This window comes from Heptranchias perlo, chromosome 31, assembly GCF_035084215.1.
Source record: "Heptranchias perlo isolate sHepPer1 chromosome 31, sHepPer1.hap1, whole genome shotgun sequence".
NCBI classification, from domain to species: Eukaryota; Metazoa; Chordata; class Chondrichthyes; order Hexanchiformes; family Hexanchidae; genus Heptranchias; species Heptranchias perlo.
The window spans coordinates 13901411-13922020 of NC_090355.1; the positions used below are offsets into that span (position 1 = coordinate 13901411).

Here is a 20610-nt window from a genome sequence, read left to right on the forward strand (position 1 = left end):
TGCATTTATAATGGAAATATCCATGTAAGCTAATCTCACTGTAATTACACCCTCCTACCAGTAGTGACACTGTAATGTATCAGTTTTGCATCTCCCAGTTCCTCGGCCTGTACTACAGAGAAACTCCTGTGCTCCAACCAACTCTACTTCTCTGCTTCCCAAATTTCCATTCATTTAGCTATTTAAGTATAAGCAATAACAAATAAACATAATCAAAGTGTTATATAAAAATAAGGACCGAATGTATGACTTTAAATTGCTATCTGAATTAGGTCTTTGTGACCTGTCCAATTATCCCTCACCCTCTAATGCTGCTTCATCGGAAGACAGCGCTTGGTCTTGACTCCCCGGGAGCTACGCCACAGGAGATCAACTAGTAATATATTAAAAGTCTTGTGACTGCATGCACCTCTTGTTGTCACAGTTATGTCCTGATTTGTCACACCCGATGACAGTAGTGCCTGAGGGAAACCCAGGGTCTAATGCCTTGGATGACTACCGTTAATTTGTAAACTTAAACTCATGTTATTTTGCAGTGCAGACCTCCCAACAGTAGGTGGCACTGTTGTGACCTTTTTCTCCCTTTCCCAGCTGACCTTGTCCTACCCCGTCCGAAACATTACTTGGTAACCTTGCAGGTTATCCTCCACTTCGAGCCCAGTCCTCATCCTTCCTCCACCAATTGCTGCCTGACCCAAGGCACATTTAACCCTAGCCTCTCACTCCTTACCTGCCTGCTGCCTTGTTCATCCCGGCCTGCCCTGTACCAAACCTGGCCTCCCACTCTCGTGCCCTATTCTTTTTTTCAGCTCTGCTGGCCATTTCAATTTCAATGGAAGTTCTTCACATTTATCACCCAGTAAGATTTTAATGTAACCTCCTGATTAAAGCTTTCTATTTTGAATACTGAGGCTAGAGGTGAGAAAGCAAGAGATGCAGTCAGAAAGAGGAAGAGCAGAGGTGTGTAGAGACATGAGGGGTGAGAAACAGAAGGGGAGAAATAAGGATAAGAGATTACCATAGACACAAATATGCAGAAGATCACAAGATAATTACAGATGAAGAAGGCCATTTTTTGATTTATCTTTTCCATACCAGTTACCAGGGAAAGTAACCTGTAAGGAAAACACAAAGAGTCTGCAAAGGGATATAGACAGCTTAAATGAGTGGGCAAGAAGGTGGCAGATGGAGTATAATGTGGAGAAATGTAAGGTCATTCACTTTGGTAGGAAAAACAGTATATTTTTTTAAATGGTGAAAAACTATTAAGTGTTGTGTCCAGAGAGACTTGGGTGATTTGGACAAGAAACACAAAAAGTTAGCATACAGGTACAGCAGACAATTAGGAAGGCAAATGGCATGGACAGTTACATGGGTAAGATGGGTATAGAGGGATATGGGCCAAGTGCAGGCAATTGGGACTAGCTTAGTGGTATAAACTGGGCAACATGGACATGTTGGGCCGAAGGGCCTGTTTCCATGTTATAACTTCTATGATTCTATGATTCTATGTTGGCTTTTATTGCAAGGGGGTTGGGGTACAAGAGTAAGGAAGTCTTACTACAATTGTACAGGGCTTTGGTGAGACATCACCTGGAGTGCTGTGTACAGTTTTGGTCTCCTTATCTAAGGAAGAATATATAAGATTCTGAGGGGGCTTGACAAGGTAGAGGCTGAGAAGTTATTTCCCCTGGCTGGAGAGCCTAGAACTAGAGGACAAAGTCGCAGGATAAGGGGGTGGCCATTTATGACTGGGATGAGGAGGAATTTCTTCACTCAGAGGGTTGTGAATCTTTGGAATTCTGTACCCCAGAGGGCTGTGGATGCTGAGTCATTGAGTATATTCAAGGCTGAGGTAGATAGATTTTTGGACTCTAGGGGAATCAAGGGATATAGGGATCAGGCAGGAAAGTGGAGTTGAGGTTGAAGATCAGCCATGATCTGATTGAATGGCGGAACAGGCTCGAGGGGGCGTATGGCCTACTCCTGCTCCTATTTCTTATATTCTTATGTTCTGACAGTCTTGCATACCTCGATAAGATAACCTCTCAGATGCCTCCTTTCAAGGCTGAAAAGCCCAATTTTCTCCAGTCTTACCTTATATCTGACACCTCTAAAACATTGTTGTAACTCTCCTCTGTGCTTCCGCCAATATTTGAATGTCTCCCTTTTATCTTGGTGATGAAAACTAGACAGAATATTCAAGGTACAGTCTGACTAGAGCACTGCATTGTTTGATCATGACTTCCTCTAACTTGTATTTTTACAATTTTGTACTAATAGTTCAACATTCTTTGTTGATTGCTGCTCTGTACTGTTTGGGCATTTTGTGTGTTAAGTTTACTAAGACTCCTATATCATTTTCAACTTTCTACTTAGTTATTTCAACATGGTCGATCAGAGAGGGACAGAATTAGGGTGAAGAAAGAGAAATATTAGCAACAGAGAAGGACCAATATCGAAGATATTTGGGAGTGTGAGAGCTAGGGATAAAAAATCAGGGCAGAGACAGATGGGCAAAAGAGATCACAAAGAAAGAATGAGAGATGGGTAGAGAGATAGCAGAACAAACAAAGAGATGGAGCAGAGACCAAGAGAGTAAACAATTTCAAACACAGGAAGAGATCATGCCCAGATATCATGGCAAAGAAAGAGATAAGGGACAGAACTGGGGTAGACAAATGGGGAGAGAAGGAGAGAAGAGGCTGAGAGAAAAAGCTCAGAGGAACACAAGAATCAAATGGTCAGAGGGCTTACAGTAAAGAATGCCATCGACAATCATCTGAAAAGAATAAAAACAGAGGCAGTAAAACAACATATGTATTATTTAAGGGATTCAGATAAATATTTATTGGTACATATTTGCCTTTTTGTTTCTTTTTGCAGACATTGCTGTCAAGATTAAGAACTGTTAGGAGCAAAATTCATGATCAAGAACAGTGAGACAAAGGAGAAAAATCCATAATCAAAACAGTGAGACAGATCAGAAAGAATGAGAGATCACAAACCAACTTAAAAATGGAGCTGTGTTTATTTTTAGAAGTTAAATACATCATAATAGTTTCATTTTTAAATCAAAATGAGTGAAACTCTAAATCACAAGGGAGACTTGAAAGATCTGTTTCACGTCATTTTTTTGCCATTTGAAGTGACTCTTTGATGAACATTTCTTTGAATGAAACATTTGTTTTAAAACAGAAATTGCTGCAAATGCAGGTTGCTCAGCATCTGAAAGGGAGAGGTAACATTTTGTGTGGGACCCTTCATCAGAATCTTCTTCACTAGCCTTTCTTTTCCCGATGCTACACTTCCAGTATTTTCTGTTATAGTTTCAGATTTCCAGTGTTTATATTTTTTTTCTTGTTCACAAAGATTTATTTGGTGGAAGGGATTTATTGTCACATTGTTACTTTATGCAAGTACTACACATATTGTATACCTTAATGCAGAGCTGGAGTGGCATTTTGTCAAAATGTAGGCTGTTTGGACCAATATTACCCTTTAAAAACCAGCACCAGTACAGCCCAATCAAACCAGTACAGCCCAATCGTTTGAAACTATGACCTATTTTAATGCACTTCATTTTGAAATATAAACCATGTGCTAACTGTGAATTTAACTGAGATTGCAACCTTTTGCTGTAGCACTGTTGCTGAAAATAATTATCACTACTATACCTTCCAACTGCAAAAGATGGCAGCAGGGAATTAAGGTACTGATATCACAGAGATTTTGCCAAACCAGTCTCCAAAACGCAGTTATCCGCATACAACATATGGTATTTATAGGCTTATAAATGCAGATTCATTTTAATAGTACTGCTGTACAATTTCAATTAAGATTCAATTAAAAGTAGCGATGCGGGTTATTAAGGCCATAAAAAAGGCAAATCAAGCACTGGGGTTCATTTCTAGAGAGATAGAATTGAAAAGCAGAGAAGTTATGTTGAACTTGTACAGAACCTTGGTTAGATCACGCTTGGAGCACTGTGCGCAGTTCTTGGTCTCCATATTATAAAAAGGATATAGATGCATTGGAGAGGATGCAAAAAAGATTCACAAGGATGATACCAGAACTGAGAGGATATACTTATCAGGAAAGGCTAAATAGGCTGGGGCTCTTCTCTCTAGAAAAGAGAAGGCTGAGGGGTGTCCTGATTGAGGTCTTTAAGATAATGAAAGGGTTTGATAGGGGAGATGTAGGAAAATGTTTCCACTTGTGGGGGGAGTCCAAAACTAGAGGTCATAAATATAAAATAGTCGCTAATAAATCCAATAGGGAATTCAGGAGAACTTCTTTACCCAATGGGTGGTAAGAACGTGGAACACGCTACCACAAGGAGTAGTTGAGGCAAATAGCATTTATGCATTCAAGAACATGAGGGAAAAAGGAATAGAAGGATATGCTGATAGGGTTAGATGAAGTGGGGAAGGAGGAGGCTCGTGTGGAGCATAAACGCTGGCATAGACCAGTTGGGCCGAATGGCCTGTTTCTGTGCTGTAGATTTGATGTAATTTGATGTAAAATCATTGCTGCACAAAGGTATTTGAGATTTCTGCAGAAATTTTGAAATAATACCTCCTGTGTATAAAAACGAGAACTTGCACATTTACTGATAAACATCTGGTCAGGTGACTTATTGAAATTATTGGATGATTCTGCCACCATTTATGATGTTCTTTACAGGTTCTGTACTTTCTTCACCAGGTCTTAGAAACTTATTGTAAATATTTTTCCTTCAACTCAATTTCTGTCTCAGTTTCCTCTCATTTCCTAGTACAATTTCTTTCTTGGAATTTTGAACTGAAATATTTTTCTTTTTTTTAGTGTGATTTATTTTCTCCTTTAAAATCTGGATTAGTTCTTCCTCCTGTATTTCTTTTAATTATTCTCTAAAACTTTAGTTATTTATAGTTTGGTCAAGTGAAGCTTCTAAGAAACAAGGCTTTGTGTATGACATTTTCCATTTGTGTCTCAAACTGTCAGTCCACCAAATCATTAAATATTGTGTAGCTAGTTCCCTGTTTGAGTGCAGGGATACAATATTGATAATGCTTATTTAAAATCCCATCATCCATTTAAAAAAAACTAACATTTTTTATCATAGACTAATTGAAGCTGCTAAAAGGCTGACTACAGAAGATTATTGCAGTCAAGGCATCTTTATCGACATTCTGACACCAGAAATGGTATTAGTTGGCAACCATACAGTGTTGGCACAATCATCATAGAAAATTTACGGCACAGGAGGCCATTTGGCCCATCGTGCCCGTGCCGGCCAAAAATGAGCCACCCAGCCTAATCCCACTTTCCAGCACTTGGTCTTTGGCCTTGTAGGCTATGGCACTTCAGGTGCATATTCAGGTACTTTTTAAATGAGTTGAGGGTTTCTGCCTCTACCACCCATTCAGGCAGTGAGTTCCAGACCCCTACCACCCTCTGGGTGAAAAACATTTTCCTCAGCTCCCCTCTAATCTTTCGACCAATTACTTTGAATCTATGCCCTCTGGTTATTGACCTGTCTGCTAAGGGAAATAGGTCCTTCCTATCCAATCTATCTAGGCCCCTCATAATTTTGTACACCTCAATTATATCACCCCCTCAGCCTCCTCTGTTCCAAAGAAAACAACCCCAGCCTATCCTATCTTTCCTCATAGCTAAAATTCTCCAGTCCTGGCAACAGCCTCGTAAATCTCCTCTGTACCCTCTCTAGTGCAATTACATACTTCCTGTAATGTGGTGACCAGAACGGTACGCAGTACTCAAGCTGTGGCCTCACTAGTGTTTTGTACAGTTCTAGCATAACCTCCCTGCTCACGTATTCTGTGCCTCGGCTAGGGAAAGTATTCCATATGCCTTGTTAAGCACATTATCCAGCTGTCCTGCTACCTTCAGGGATCTGTGGACATGCACTCCAAGTTCCCTCACTTCCTCCACACCTCTCAGTATCCTCCCATTTATTGTGTATTCCCGTGCCTTATTTGCCCTCCCCAAATGCATTACCTCACACTTTTTTTTTATTCGTTCATGGGATGTGGGCGTCGCTGGCAAGGCCAGCATTTATTGCCCATCCCTAATTGCCCTTGTGAAGGTGGCGTTGAGCCGCCTTCTTGAACCGCTGCAGTCCGTGTGGTGAAGGTTCTCCCACAGTGCTGTTAGGAAGGGAGTTCCAGGATTTTGACCAAGTAACGATGAAGGAACGGCGATATATTTCCAAGTCGGAATGGTGTGTGACTTGGAGGGGAACGTGCAGGTGGTGTTGTTCCCATGTACCTGCTGCTCTTGTCCTTCTAAGTGATAGAGGTTGCGGGTTTGGGAGGTGCTGTCGAAGAAGCCTTGGCGAGTTGGTGCAGTGCATCCTGTGGATGGTACACACTGCAGCCACTGTGCGCCGGTGGTGAAAGAAGTGAATGTTTAGGGTGGTGGATGGGGTTCCAATCAAGCGGGCTGCTTTGTCCTGGATGGTGTCAAGCTTCTTGGGTGTTGTAAGAGCTGCACTCATCCAAGCAAGTGGAGAGTATTCCATCACACTCCTGACTTGTGCCTTGTAGATGGTGGAAAGGCTTTGGGGAGTCAGGAGGTGAGTCACTCGCCGCAGAATACCCAGCCTCTGACCTGGTCTTGTAACCACAGTATTTATATGGCTGGTCCAGTTAAGTTTCTGGTCAATGGTGACCCCCAGGATGTTGGTAGTGGGGGATTTGTCGATGGTAATGCCATTGAATGTCAAGGGGAGGTGGTTAGACTCGCTTTTGTTGGAGATGGTCATTGCCTGGCACTTGTCTGGCAGGAATGTTACTTGCCACTTATCAGCCCAAGCCTGGATGGTGTCCAGGTCTTGCTGCATACGGGCTCGGACTACTTCATTATTTGACGGGTTGCGGATGGAACTGAACATTGTGCAATCATCAGCGAACATCCCCATTTCTGACCTTATGATGGAGGGAAGGTCATTGATGAAGCAGCTGAAGATGGTTGGGCCTAGGACACTGCCCTGAGGAACTCCTGCAGCAATGTCCTGGTGCTGAGATGATTGGCCTCCAACAACCACTACCATCTTCCTTTGTGTTAGGTATGACTCCAGCCACTGGAGAGTTTTCCCCCGATTCCCATTGATTTCAATTTTACTAGGGCTCCTTGATGCCACACTCGGTCAAATGCTGCCTTGATGTCAAGGGCAGTCACTCTCACCTCACCTCTGGAATTCAGCTCTTTTGTCCATGTTTGGACCAAGGCTGTAATGAGATCTGGAGCCGAGTGGTCCTGGCTGAACCCAAACTGAGCATCGGCAAACAGGTTATTGGTGAGTAAGTGCCGCTTGATAGCACTGTCGACGACACCTTCCATCACTTTGCTGATGATTGAGAGTAGACTGATGGGGCGGTAATTGACCGGATTGGATTTGTCCTGCTTTTTGTGGACAGGACATACCTGGGCAATTTTCCATATTGTCGGGTAGATGCCAGTGTTGTAGCTGTACTGGAACAGCTTGGCTAGAGGCGCAGCTAGTTCTGGAGCACAAGTCTTCAGCACTACAGCCGGGATGTTGTCGGGGCCCATAGCCTTTGCTGTATCCAGTGCACTCAGCCGTTTCTTGATATCATGTGGAGTGAATCGAATTGGCTGAAGACTGGCTTCTGTGATGGTAGGGATATTGGGAGGAGGCCAAGATGGATCAACCACTCGGCACTTCTGGCTGAAGATGGTTGCAAATGCTTCAGCCTTGTCTTTTGCACTCACGTGCTGGACTCCGCCATCATTGAGGATGGGGATGTTTGCAGAGCCTCCCTCTCCCGTTAGTTGTTTAATTGTCTACCACCATTCATGACTGGATGTGGCAGGACTGCAGAGCTTCGATCTGATCTGTTGGTTGTGGAATCGCTTAGCTCTGTCTATAGCATGTTGCTTCCACTGTTTAGCATGCATGTAGTCCTGAGTTGTCGCTTCACCAGGTTGCCACCTCATTTTAGGTACGCCCGGTGCTGCTCCTGGCATGCTCTTCTACACTCCTCATTGAACCAGGTTTGATCCCCTGGCTTGTTGGTAATGGAATATGCCCGGCCATATTGAATTTCATTTTCCACTTTTCTGCCCACCTGACCAGTCCATTGATACCTTCCTGCAGTCTATAACTTTCCTCCTCATTATCAACCACACGGCCAATTTTTGTATCATCTGCAAACTTCTTAATCATACACCCTACCTTTAAGTCCAAATCATTTATACCACAAAAAGCAAGCGACCTCGTACCAAGCCCTGCCGAACCCCACTGGAAACAGCCTTCTAGTCACAAAAACACCCGTCGACCATTACCCTTTGCTTCCTGCCACTGAGCCAATTTTTGGATCCAACTTGCCAGTCTCCCTTGGATCCCATGGGCTTGTATTTTTTTGACCAGTCTGCCATGTGGGACCTTGTCAAAAGCCTTGCTAAAATCTATGTAAACTACTTCAAACACACTACCCTCATTGACCCTTCTTGTGACCGCCTCAAAAAATTCAATCATGTTAGTCAGACATGACATAACAGAGTAATAAAATCAGAGCTTCTAAACCAGATGGATTTCTGAAATACACTAAAATTCTTATTACTCTCTGAAAATGCTATGCAAATGTGTGAAAAATAAGGTTCCTTTCTATTTCAGTGCACTTTGAAACTGTGCATACATAGAACAGTAGAAAGAATTGAGCTCAGTAAAGTATGAGCAGAAACATTTTAAATCATTTTGATATGAGCATTGCTGCCTACCTGGATCTTATTCAGGGTTTCCCACAGGGCTTTTGCTAACTGCTAAAGAACCCTCACTCCAGTTTGTACACACAATCTCCAGCTGCAGTTGTCCATAGTAGCCTGTTTCACACATCTTTGAATTATTTGACCTTTTTCACTCATTCTCACTCTCCATCCTCAAAACGAACCACCATTAGTCTCTACAGAGGCAGGAAGATGCTCCTTTCCATTGAATACTGCTTTTTAAATTTATTTTCCCAACTGCTGAGAGTTGAAAATGTTACTAAAAGGAAAGCCTTTCCAATCTCAATCCCCCCCTCCTCTTGCATAGCCACAGAGCTAACACTGCTACTTGAAGTGGGGAGGGGAGGTTGAGGAGAGGAGAGATGAGGAATGAAAGGGGAGGAAAAGGAAGGAGAGCAGAGAGAAGGGAGCAAGATTCACCCATGAACGTAATTACTGTTTGGCACTGGTGACAGGCAGAAACATTCTTTGCTCCAACAAACAAAGCAGGAGTTACTTAGTGGAAAATCAGGCTGACTAATGGAAAAGTCAACTTGGCTCCTCACTCTTGCCTTTGAGTCAGATGGCTATGGATTCAAGCCCTATTACGGATTTGAGCACATAATCTAGGTCATCACTTCTGTGCTCTAACTGAAGGAGTGCTGGATTGTTGAAGTACTGCCTTTTGGATGCGATATTAAACCAAGGACCCATCTGCCTGTGCAGATCCCATGATACTATTCAAAGAATAGCAGGGAGTTCTCCCAATGTCTTGGCCAATATTCTTCCCTCAACCAACATCACCAAAATAGATTTTCTAGTCATCCATGTGCTGTTTTGGGGACTTTGCTGAATTCAAATTGGCTGGCATAACGAACGTTACTGACCTTCATGAGAAATCTGTTGATTGTAAAGCACTTCATGATGTACTAAGACACTATATAAATAAAAGTTCTTTCTGTCTTCTGTGGTATGCTTAAAACCTTAACTTTACCTTCGTAATACTGAAGGTGATTTGTTTCTAATTAGAGCAGAATTGTTCTCTAAAAAGAATTATATGCAATAAAACTGAGCACACCCAATTACAAAGATCCTGAAGTTAATACTTGTGTGTTTTCGGCTCTGTATATTGTTCATTATTGTTAATGTAATTTTTTTTTGCACAGCAGAAGGCTATCAAGCGGGTATTTTATCTGAAATGATTGAAGTTTTGCAAAAATATTGATTAAAGCAAAGTTACCGAAAGCACACTTACATCAATGTGACAGAAATGCAAGGATATTGTACAGTATGTAAATTTAAAATACCTTTATTTATTAACAATAAGAATTTTAATCAGTAAAAATGACCAGCATATCACTTTCATTCAGGATCATGTTATGACCGTGAGGATGCATATTACATAAAATGAATGACAGAACTAAGAGCTATGATAAAGTATTGTTGGAAAGCACAAAGAGCATCCTCACTGTCAGGTAAGGTATATAAATACAATATTCCAGGCATGTGCCATCTGATGTTAACTCTAATAAACCTCTTGCACCTTGTACATAATTAGTATTACAAAGGGAGCTCAAAGTATTTCTCTTACAAAAACTGACCCAAAGTATAAAATCTACAGGTCTTGAAGCCCCAAAAAAGGATTAAAATTAATTATTTAAGACAAAGTTGCAAATGTGCAAGAAATGTAAAACCAGAAAAGGCTTTATGCACACTGTAGTCTGGGTTGTTTTTCTCCCATATAAATGTTACCCTGTGTTTGAGCATGAATCCTGTTAGCTGCTCCCTGAAGCTGCTTCCTTTTTTTTTTAATAAGAAAAAGACAAATGATGATTTTTAAAATTTATTATGTGGTATTTAATATGCAGAAGATATTTATGATATGGGCAAATAGGACCTGTCAGTTTTTTCACCATAGGCTACAAACAAAATTGTTATGTTCCTGCAGATTATCCTGGCTGCATAAAGCCCCCTTCAGTTCAACTGTATGGTGTCGTCCAGTAATGAGGTATTTTTTCAACAGAATGTCTTTTCGACAGCATTGAAAAGGATATATGAATTATCAATTATAAATGTATAACAAATACAAATGCGTTCAGTAATTCCAGTTTTCTTCGGATCGGAAGAATAGTTTCAGTGATTTATGCCGAACCTTGGATAACTAACTCATGGTGACAGTGTTCTGAGTTACCTTTTGTAAGCAATCGTCAAAATCCACCAACAGCATTTGTGACTTTGAGGTTCTGCTGCTGATCAGTACTGGAATTTCCTGCTAGTGTTGCAACTACTGTATATAAACATAGATCCTGTGCCTCAGAATGTAGCATGGAAATGACTGACTTACAGGTCATCGCAGTCAGAAGCCTGTTTTATTTCATGTTTGGAAGGATAAGGTCTGGGCCAAGTGTTGATATTATAGTGAAATATTGACTGACAACAATAATATTTGTAATTAGACATGAATATGCTAAAACAGTTCCTTAATAAGAATACTTGTAATCATTTTGTAAACTGTGAGATCAGTGCTCAGTAATCTGGTTTTGAAAGCTTAATTTTTAGGTGCTAAATTGAATTTGGAAATACAGCATACACCAGCTTTGACCCTGAATCAGAACCACCCAACAAATAATATGTAAGGCGATAGGCAAATGCTGCAGAAGTTGGCACCAAATGTTTTGAAGTTGCACCATCAGTGTAAACAATATTTAGTCCTTCAGTAGGAACTTAGTCCAAAGGTTAATGGAAGCCTCTGTAAATAACGTCTTCAGAAAAAATTGCTGTAGCTTTTGTAAAAGTATTTTTCTTGCACTAAGTCATGTGAAAAAAACAAGTTGTCCTGTCTTCAACTGTTCCTTTATTTGGCTGGTGCAAAGTAGGTATTTGTATGATCCATTGATCTTCCAGAGGCTGGATTGAATGATTAGTAAAAACACACTTGACCAACAGAAAAGCCAAACTCCTGAATGCCATCACCATTATTGAATACAGCCAGATCTCTCAGAGGTAGGAGATCAACTTCATCAGTGGTGACTTCAAACTCAATTTCATGAGGCCCAGAATCATTCAACTGAAACAAGACAATAAGATGTTACAAAGTTATAGTGTATCAACAATGAGCAACTTTTTAATAGATTTTATGATAATAGGGACAAAACTTGGGAGTGTCAGGGCGCACTTCACTGTTTATATATAATTAGGAACACAGGATCTATAACTAATTAATTGAAATAAAGGGTATTATTTCAATCATATACTCAGGTAAGAAAAATTATTCTCAATAATATCACTCATGCTGAAAAGCTCGAAAACATTTTCATTCATTTATATTTATACATAATGTACACTTGCTGTTGTCGTGATTTTTGGTTACGCTTTTATTTCAACAGTTAACGTTCAAAATGGAAATCCTATATGTAACACTTGCTTGTAACAATGTTGTTACAGACTCTGACCACTAGGTCATAATGTAGAAAAAGTTTCTGAAGTCTCAACTCTTCGCAAGAACTTGCAAAGAGCTTTTCACAACCTTATTGTTGGAATACCATGTTTCGGATGAACCAAGGCCATGTCTGTTTACTCAAGTATATGTAAAAGATCTCAAAGACATTTAAAAAGCAGAGAATTCTTCTGGTGTCCTGGCCAAAATTGCTCCCCTCAACCACTACCACCAAAAACATTCAATTGCTGTTTCTGGGACCTTGTGCACATAGGAAGTGTAGTCATTGTTGCTGCCAAAGTAATCTATTGGTTCGAAAGCTTTTTGGGATGTCCTCAGGATGTAATAAGATGCCATATAAATATAAAATCCTTCATTTTTATTGCTCAAATTTTTATGGAGCAGTGCATTTACCAAGTGAGGAACTGGAAAGAACAGATCAATTTCTAATGAAATTTAATTTTTGGCATGACCTAGTCCTGTCACACAAAATGTTTCTGCATATTGCTAGTGTTTTTTTAATTCGTTCATGGGATGTGGACATCGCTGGCAAGGCCAGCATTTATTGCCCATCACTAATTGCCCTTGAGAAGGTGGTGGTGAGCCGCCTTCTTGAACTGCTGCAGTCTGTGTGGGGAAGGTTCTCCCACAGTACTGGTAGGTAGGGAGTTCCAGGATTTTGACCTAGCGACGATGAAGGAACGCTGAAATATTTCCAATTCGGGATGGTGTGTGACTTGGAGGGGAACGTGCAGGTGGTGTTGTTCCCATGTGCCTGCTGCCCTTGTCCTTCTAGGTGGTAGAGGTTGCGGGTTTGGGAGGTGCTGTCGAAGAAGCCTTGGCGAGTTGGTGCAGTGCATCTTGTGGATGGTACATACTGCAGGCAAGGTGCGCCGGTGGTGAAGGGAGTGAATGTTTAGGGTGGTGGATGGGGTGCCAATCAAGTGGCTGCTTTGTCCTGGATAGTGTTGAGTTTCTTGAGTGTTGTTGGAGCTGCACTCATCCAGGCAAGTGGAGAGTATTCCATCACACTCCTGACTTGTGCCTTGTAGATAGTGGAAAGGCTTTGGGGAGTCAGGAGGTGAGTCACTCGCCACAGAATACCCAGCCTCTGACCTGCTCTTGTAGCCACAGTATTTATATGGCGGGCCCAGTTAAGTTTCTGGTCAATGGTGACCCCCCCAGGATGTTGATGGTGGGGGATTCGGCGATGATAATGCCGTTGCATGTCAAGGGGAGGTGGTTAGACTCTCTCTTGTTGGAGATGGAGTTTGACTAATATATATATATAATAAAGATCTACAGCATTATTAATTACTGAAAACTTACTGAGCATCCATCAAAATTGACCGAGAAGCTTTTGTGTCCATTATATATTTTCTTTTGGTTGTCACCCAGGAATTGAATTGTTCTGTGATCACTTGCATTCACCTTGAATGAATTAATACCCGGTTTACACTTGTAGGTTACTTTTTGGGTGGCATATGTACTGTGAAGCTTTAAAAAACGAAGCTGTACAACGTTCACTCCACGATATTCAAACTGTAAATAGAATATAAAACAAGGTGTGGAAAAATAAGAATCTTGAAATTAAACCCCATGATGCACTGTGTTTTGGAGTTTTAAGCTCGGATTTTAAAGTTATCTCACCAAAAATCCTTCCTCTGTAGAGCTGAACCACTGATATGCACTTTCCTTTGAATATTCTTTGAACCAGTCTTTTGTGGGTACCTGGATAATATTTTGAAAAAGGCTGTGAGTCAAAGAGTTCTTTTTCTAATAAAAGCTCTTCTTCGTTAAAAAAAAACATTTTGAAGGAATAAAACAGTTTGTCAGCATAAACTCCTTAATCCTTCAACTCATAGAATCATACAGCACAGAAGGGGGCCATTCAGCTTATCTTGACAGTGCTGGCTTTTTGAAAGAGCTATCTAATTCGTCCCACATTTCTGCTCTTTCCCCATAGCCCTGCAAATTTTTCCTTTTCAAGTATATCTGCAATTCCCTTTTGTAAGTTATTACTGAATCTACTTCCACCACGCTTTCAGGCAGTGCATTCCAGATCACAACAACTCGCTGCGTAAAAAAAATTCTCTTCGTCTCCCCTCTCGTTCTTTTGCCAATTATCTTAAATCTGCGCCTTCTGGTTACCAGCAGCGGAAACAGTTTCTCCCTGTTTAATCTATCAAAACCGCTCATAATAATTTTGAACACGTCTATTAAATCTCCCCATAAAATAATAATCTCAGCTTCTCTCGTCTTTCGACATAACTGAAGTATGTTCAACTGGTGAACATTCGTCCATTAACTGTCATTATTTTCCTCATTTCTGAAATGTTTTGTTCAAAATGAAGACGAAGTCTGGAAATCTTTCCCATTTTTTATACCCATCACACTGATATTCCTTGTGCCCAGAGTTGTTAAAAACATAACTGACTGGAAACACTAATGATGTCATCTTGGTACTTGCATTGTATTATAATATTCTTGCCCAAATTTGGGCATGTGTAGTACATGCCTGGCATCGTTTTCAGTGGAACAACTCCCCGTTCAATTTTCCTCCATTGCTTATCCAGATGAAGGGGAGAATCTACCTCTAAATAGTGATCTCTGTAATCAAACAGCAGCATAGTGCAATCTCTAATGGGCAGGTGTGTTGATGATAGAAGACAGTTCCAGTTCTGTGATAGAATAATGTCACATTTTATCGTGGAACCTTTCCATTCATTTTCTATGACTGTATTACCTCATTTTCCACAGTTGGCAAACATGTTGCTCCATCAGCTGTAAAGTTGCAGTAGGCAAGAAGTGCATCATAAGGGCAGCCCTGATTGGGGTCAATATAATAGAAACCTAGCAAGGAAAAAAAAATAAAATAAAATCATACAATTTTGCTGTCTGTCACTGATAATCACCCACCTTTATAAATGAAGATTAAAATAATCACTGAATATCTCAAGTTTACTTCGCAATTAGCATTTAGCATACCAAAAATTAGAAGCCTAAAAGTTGCTGTTGGCGTAAACCTTTACATTGGCAGCAAATGGACAATAGTGGACAGCAACATGGAGAGTGCAGTATGGCCCTTGTTTACTGCCCAGCCTGAAATTGCTGTGGAGACACTGAGGGTATCATGTGCCACTGCACTTAGGCCATGCATTAGCTTCATTGATGCAGATGTTGCCAGTTGTTCTTTGACAAATAAAAACTTTAATCTTCTGGAATACATTGCATTTAACTTCTGGAGCACTCTTTTCAGTGACAAGTGCTAAAGTTTGCAGTCATATCTTTATGTGGATATTACACTGCTGATCTCTTATAAATCATCCTACAAATGGGCATACTTTGAAATAGGCTCCTGTGGTCTTGAAATTATGCTGTGTGAAGATTAGCGTACAAAGGCTTAATGTGTTTGTATTAAACTCCTTCATTTATTTTAAATGGATTAAATCCTCCACTAAAATAGCAGACGAATGAATTCAATGTAAATGTGTCAAGCGTTCATTCACTTATTGTCAAGCAGTGTAATTTCAAAGCCATGTTCTCCCATGGTTTCCTGTCCTGCTGGAATTCCCAGAAACAGCCCCTGTTCAATTCTCCGGTAAAATTGCTAATCTAAAAGAAGATAGCCCGTAGTACTCCTTGCATGCCTGAGGATACTTTATACTATCGTTGAGGCACTCTAATTGCCTCAATATAGGGAGGACACACCGAGAACCATCAAAACCACATGCACAATGAAATCCTTACTGTAACTACAGGACACTGTGCTGGCAAATATAACTAAATATCAATAGAGCATATGACCCTTATGAACCCATGCCACCATGTGTGTTATCAGTTTCCTGAAAAGGATTCCAAATGGCTTCAGGGTTATCCTCCATGTGTGAAAGGGTTTTTATTCCTACAAAATAATTATGGGCTATGAACGTTCTCCAAATTGCTAAAGCACCAGGTGATTCATTAACCTGGTAACATCGTACATGCGAACTATGTGAAGTGACTCAGTTTCATCTAGAAACAGGATACACAGAAGTACAATGGTCTGAAGAATACCAACTTTGTGGTAACACTGTTCACCATGGTCCTTACCATCACGGAGCTGTTGCTGACACAGCTGCAGTTCTTTACAGGTTGTGGCAGGGTTTTCCTTGGTTCCAGTGGGTGGGGCAACAATATATCGAATCTCCATATTTAAAGTTTCCAGAGCCTTCCATATACTTTGGGAATCTGCACTGCGTGCTTTGCTCAAAAGCAGCTGTCAATAAAAGAAAAAACACAAAACAAAAAGTTACAGCCTCGCTTTTCCTCAGAGGTATCCCAAGTGTTTGCACTTATTACACACTTCATTATTAGTTTGGAGGCATATAGTTTCAAATAAATTTCTCATCTGCATAATTTATTCAGGAATGAAGACTGAGACTATTATGACACCACCCCCAGTGTTAACAAGATTTGTAGTTACATAGAATGCACAGCACAGAAACAGGCCATTCGGCCCAACTGGTGCATGCCGATGTTTATGCTCCACACGAGCCTCCTCCCACCCCACTTCACCAAACCCCACCAGCATAACCTTCTATTCTTTCTCCCTCGTGTGTTTATCAAGCTTCTCCTGATAGAATCAAAGAATCATAGAAAGGTTACAGCACATTCGGCCCATCGCGTCCATGCCGGCTCTATGCAAGAGCAATCCAGCTTGTCCCACTCCCTTGCCTTATCCCTGTAGCCCTGCAAATTTTTTCCTTTCAAGTACTTATTCAGTTCCCTTTTGAAAGCCATGATTGAATCTGCCTCCATGACCCCCTTGGGCAGTGCATTCCAGATCTTAACCACTTGCTGTGTGAAAAAGTTTTTCCTCATGTCACCTTTGGTTCTTTTGCCAATCATCTTAAATCTATGTCCTCTGGTTCTTGACCCTTCCGCCAATGGAAACAGTTTCTCTCCATCTACTCTGTCTAGACCCTTCATGATTTTGAATAGTTCTATCAAATCTACTCTCAACCTTCTCTGTTCCAAGGAGAACAACGCCAACTTCTCCAGTGTATCCACGTAACTAATGTCTTTCATCCCTGGAATCATTCTAGTAAATCTCTTCTGCATCCTCTCTAAGGCCTTCACATCTTTCCTAAAGTGCAGCGCCCAGAACTGGACACAATACTCCAGTTGTGGCCGAACCAGTGTTTTATAAAGGTTCATCATGACTTCCATATTTTTGTACTCTATGCCTCTATTTATAAAGCCCGGGATCCCCTCGGCTTTTTTAACCGCTTTCTCAACCTGCCCTGACACCTTTAGCGATTTGTGTACATATACCCCTAGGTCTCTCTGTTCCTGTACCCCTTTTAGAATTGTGCCCTTTAGTTTATATTGCCTCGCCTCATTCTTCCTACCGAAATGTATCACTTCGCATTTTTCTGCGTTAAATTTCATCTGCCACGTGTCCGCCCATGCCACCAGCCTGTCTATATCTTCTTGAAGTTTATCACTATCCTCCTCACTGTTCACTACACTTCCAAGTTTTGTGTTATCTGCAAATTTGGAAATTGTGCCCTGTACACCCAAGTCCAAGTCATTAACATATATCAAAAAAAGAAGTCGTCCGAGTACCAACCCCTGGGGATCACCACTGTACACCTCCCTCCAGTCCAAAAAACAGCCGTTCACCACTACACCAGGTTTCCTGTTACTTAGCCAATTCTGAATCCAAGCTGCTACTGCCTTTTTTATTTCATGGGCTTCAATCTTGATGACAAACCTATTATGCGGCACTTTATCAAAGTCCACATCAACTGCATTGCCCTTATCGACCCTCTCTGTTACCTCATCAAAAAACCCAATCAAGTTAGTTAAACACGATTTGCCTTTAACAAATCCGTGCTGGCTTTCCCCAATCAATCCATACTTGTCCAAGTGACTGTTAATTCTGTCCCGTATTATCGTTTCTAAAAGTTTCCCCACCACCGAGGTTAAACTGACTGGCCTGTTGTTGCTGGGTTTATCCTTACACCCTTTTTTGAACAAGGGTGTAACATTTGCAATTCTTCAATCCTCTGGCACCAACCCCGTATCTAAGAATGTTTGGACAATGATGGCCAGTACCGCCGCAATTTCCACCCTTACTTCCCTCAGCAACTTAGGGTGCATCCCATCCGGACCGGATGATTTATCTACTTTAAGTACAGCTAGCCTTTCTAGTACCTCCTCTATTAATTTTTAGCCCATCCAGTATCTCAACTACATCTTCCTTTACTGAGACCCTGGCAGCATCTTCTTCCTTGGTAAAGACAGATGCAAAGTACTCATTTAGTACCTCGGCCATGCCCTCTGCCTCCATGAGTAGATCTTCATTTTAGTCCCTAATTGGCCCCACCCCTCCTCTTACTACCCGTTTACATGCCTGTAGAAGACTTCTGGATTCCCTTTTATGTTGGCCGCCAGTCTATTCTCATACTCTCTCTTTGCCCCTCTTATTTCCTTTTTCACTTCCCCTCTGAACTTTCTATATTCAACCTGGTTCTCACTTGTGTTATCAACCCGACATCTGTCATACGCCCCTTTTTTCTGCTTCATCTTACTCTCTATCTCTTTTGTCATCCAGGGAGCTCTAGCTTTAATTGCCCTACCTTTCCCCCTCGTGGGAACGTACCTGGACCGTACCTCAAACATCTCCTCCTTAAAGGCCGCCCATTGTTCAATTACAGTTTTGCTGCCAATCTTTGGTTCCAATTTACCTGGGCCAGATCTGTTCTCATCCAAATGAAATTGGCCCTCCTCCATTTGAGTATTTTTACTTTAGAGTGGTCCATGTCCTTTTCCATTGCTACTCTAAACCTTATGATACTATGATCGTTGTCCCCTAAATGTTCCCCCACTGACACTTGCTCCACTTGGCTTGCCTCATTCCCCAGAACCAAATCCATCAATGCCTCCTTCCTCGTTGGGCCGGAAACGTACTGGTTAAGAAAGTTCTCCTGAATACACTTCAAAAATTCCTCCCCCTCTTTGCCCCTTATATTGTTACTATTCCAGTCTACATTAGGATAGTTGAAGTCCCCCATTATCATTACTCTATGGCTTTTGCACCTCTCTGTAATTTCCCTGCAAATTTGCTCCTCTATATCCTTCCCACTAGTTAGTGGCCTATAGAATACATTCAATAGTGTAATGGCACCTCTATTGTTTCTTAACTCTTAACCAAATAGATTCTGTCCTTGACCCCTCCAGGACATCTTTCTCTCCAGCACTGCAATATTCTCCTTAATCAATACTGCCACCACCCCCCTCCTTTTTTTCCTTCCCTATCTTTCCTGAACACCTTGTATCCAGGAATATTTAGGACCCAATCCTGCCCTTTTTTGAGCCAGGTCTCCGTTATTGCCACAACATCATATTCCCATGTGGCTAATTGCGCCTGTAGCTCTCCAACCTTATTTAACATGCTTTGTGCACTGTAAATCAATCTTAGACTTTCTTATACTCTCTCCTTAAATGCATCAACGCTTTCACCTCAATTACTCCTTGCGGATTCTCCTGAATTCCCTACTGGATTTATTAGTGACTATCTTATATTTATGGCCCCTAGTTTTGGTCTCCCCCACAAGTTGAAATGTCTTCTCTACATCTACCCTATCAAGCCCTTTCATAATCTTAAAGACCTCTATCAGGTCATCCCTCAGTCTTCTCCTTTCGAGAGAAAAGAACCCCAGCCCGTTCAGTCTTTCCTGACAGTTGCACCTTCTCAGTTCTGGTATCATCCTTGTTGCACCACCAGGAAGTGGGAGGACAGTAATCACTGAACACTGCCTGGAATGTGCAATTTGCTGCAATCGACAAGTGGGACTGTACTAGAGGCCCAACTCTGGGGCTCTTACATTACAATTCTGTGGGATGCTAACTGTAACCCCGACACTCCTGAAGACATGGTACTGTAAAAATCATGCTCTGATATTTTTAAGCAGTTTTACCCAGTCTTCTTATCCAATATTTTTTAAAAACATTTTCCCTACATGAATATGTTGTTCAGTATCTATTATGTAGACTCCTCTTCAATTTATACTCTCACTGTGCATAGAAGTGTGAAAAAATCAGCTATACATTTAACAGGAGTGCACTGCACCTTTTGACACAATGGACCTTGTACATTTGGACACCGAGTGTAACAGTTACTGATTTTCAGTAGCTTTAGAGTGGAGTTATTAAGTGACAATACCGAACTCATAACCTCTAAAGCTTCAGTGTGTTGAAAGGGAGAACTTGGATGAGTGCTTGTTTTCTATTGAACTGGCCAATCACCTGCTTTCTCTGGTTTGGCAGTTTGACAGACTGCTACCACATTTTAAAGCTGTGCTACTTAAAGTTGGGACATCCTGAATGAAATGGGACAGCGGAGAGATTTGTGGTGTTTTGTATAATTTGTGATGTGGACAATTTTCATGTTA

General features: G+C 41.2%; 1 protein-coding gene across 1 annotated transcript in view; it reads right to left on the minus strand.

Annotated features, from left to right (window-relative positions):
• Nucleotides 1-10071: 10071 nt before the first annotated feature.
• The window catches only part of LOC137300332 (collagen alpha-1(II) chain-like), a 58676-nt gene continuing 48137 nt past the window's right edge, over nt 10072-20610 (minus strand). The window contains exons 30-34 of the mRNA XM_067969417.1: nt 16262-16427; nt 14916-15022; nt 13820-13900; nt 13499-13711; nt 10072-11800 (exon numbers count right to left, since the gene is read on the minus strand). Of these exons, the coding sequence (XP_067825518.1) occupies nt 11654-11800; nt 13499-13711; nt 13820-13900; nt 14916-15022; nt 16262-16427 (714 nt within the window). The 3' untranslated portion in view covers nt 10072-11653. The remainder of the gene's footprint in view (nt 11801-13498; nt 13712-13819; nt 13901-14915; nt 15023-16261; nt 16428-20610) is intronic.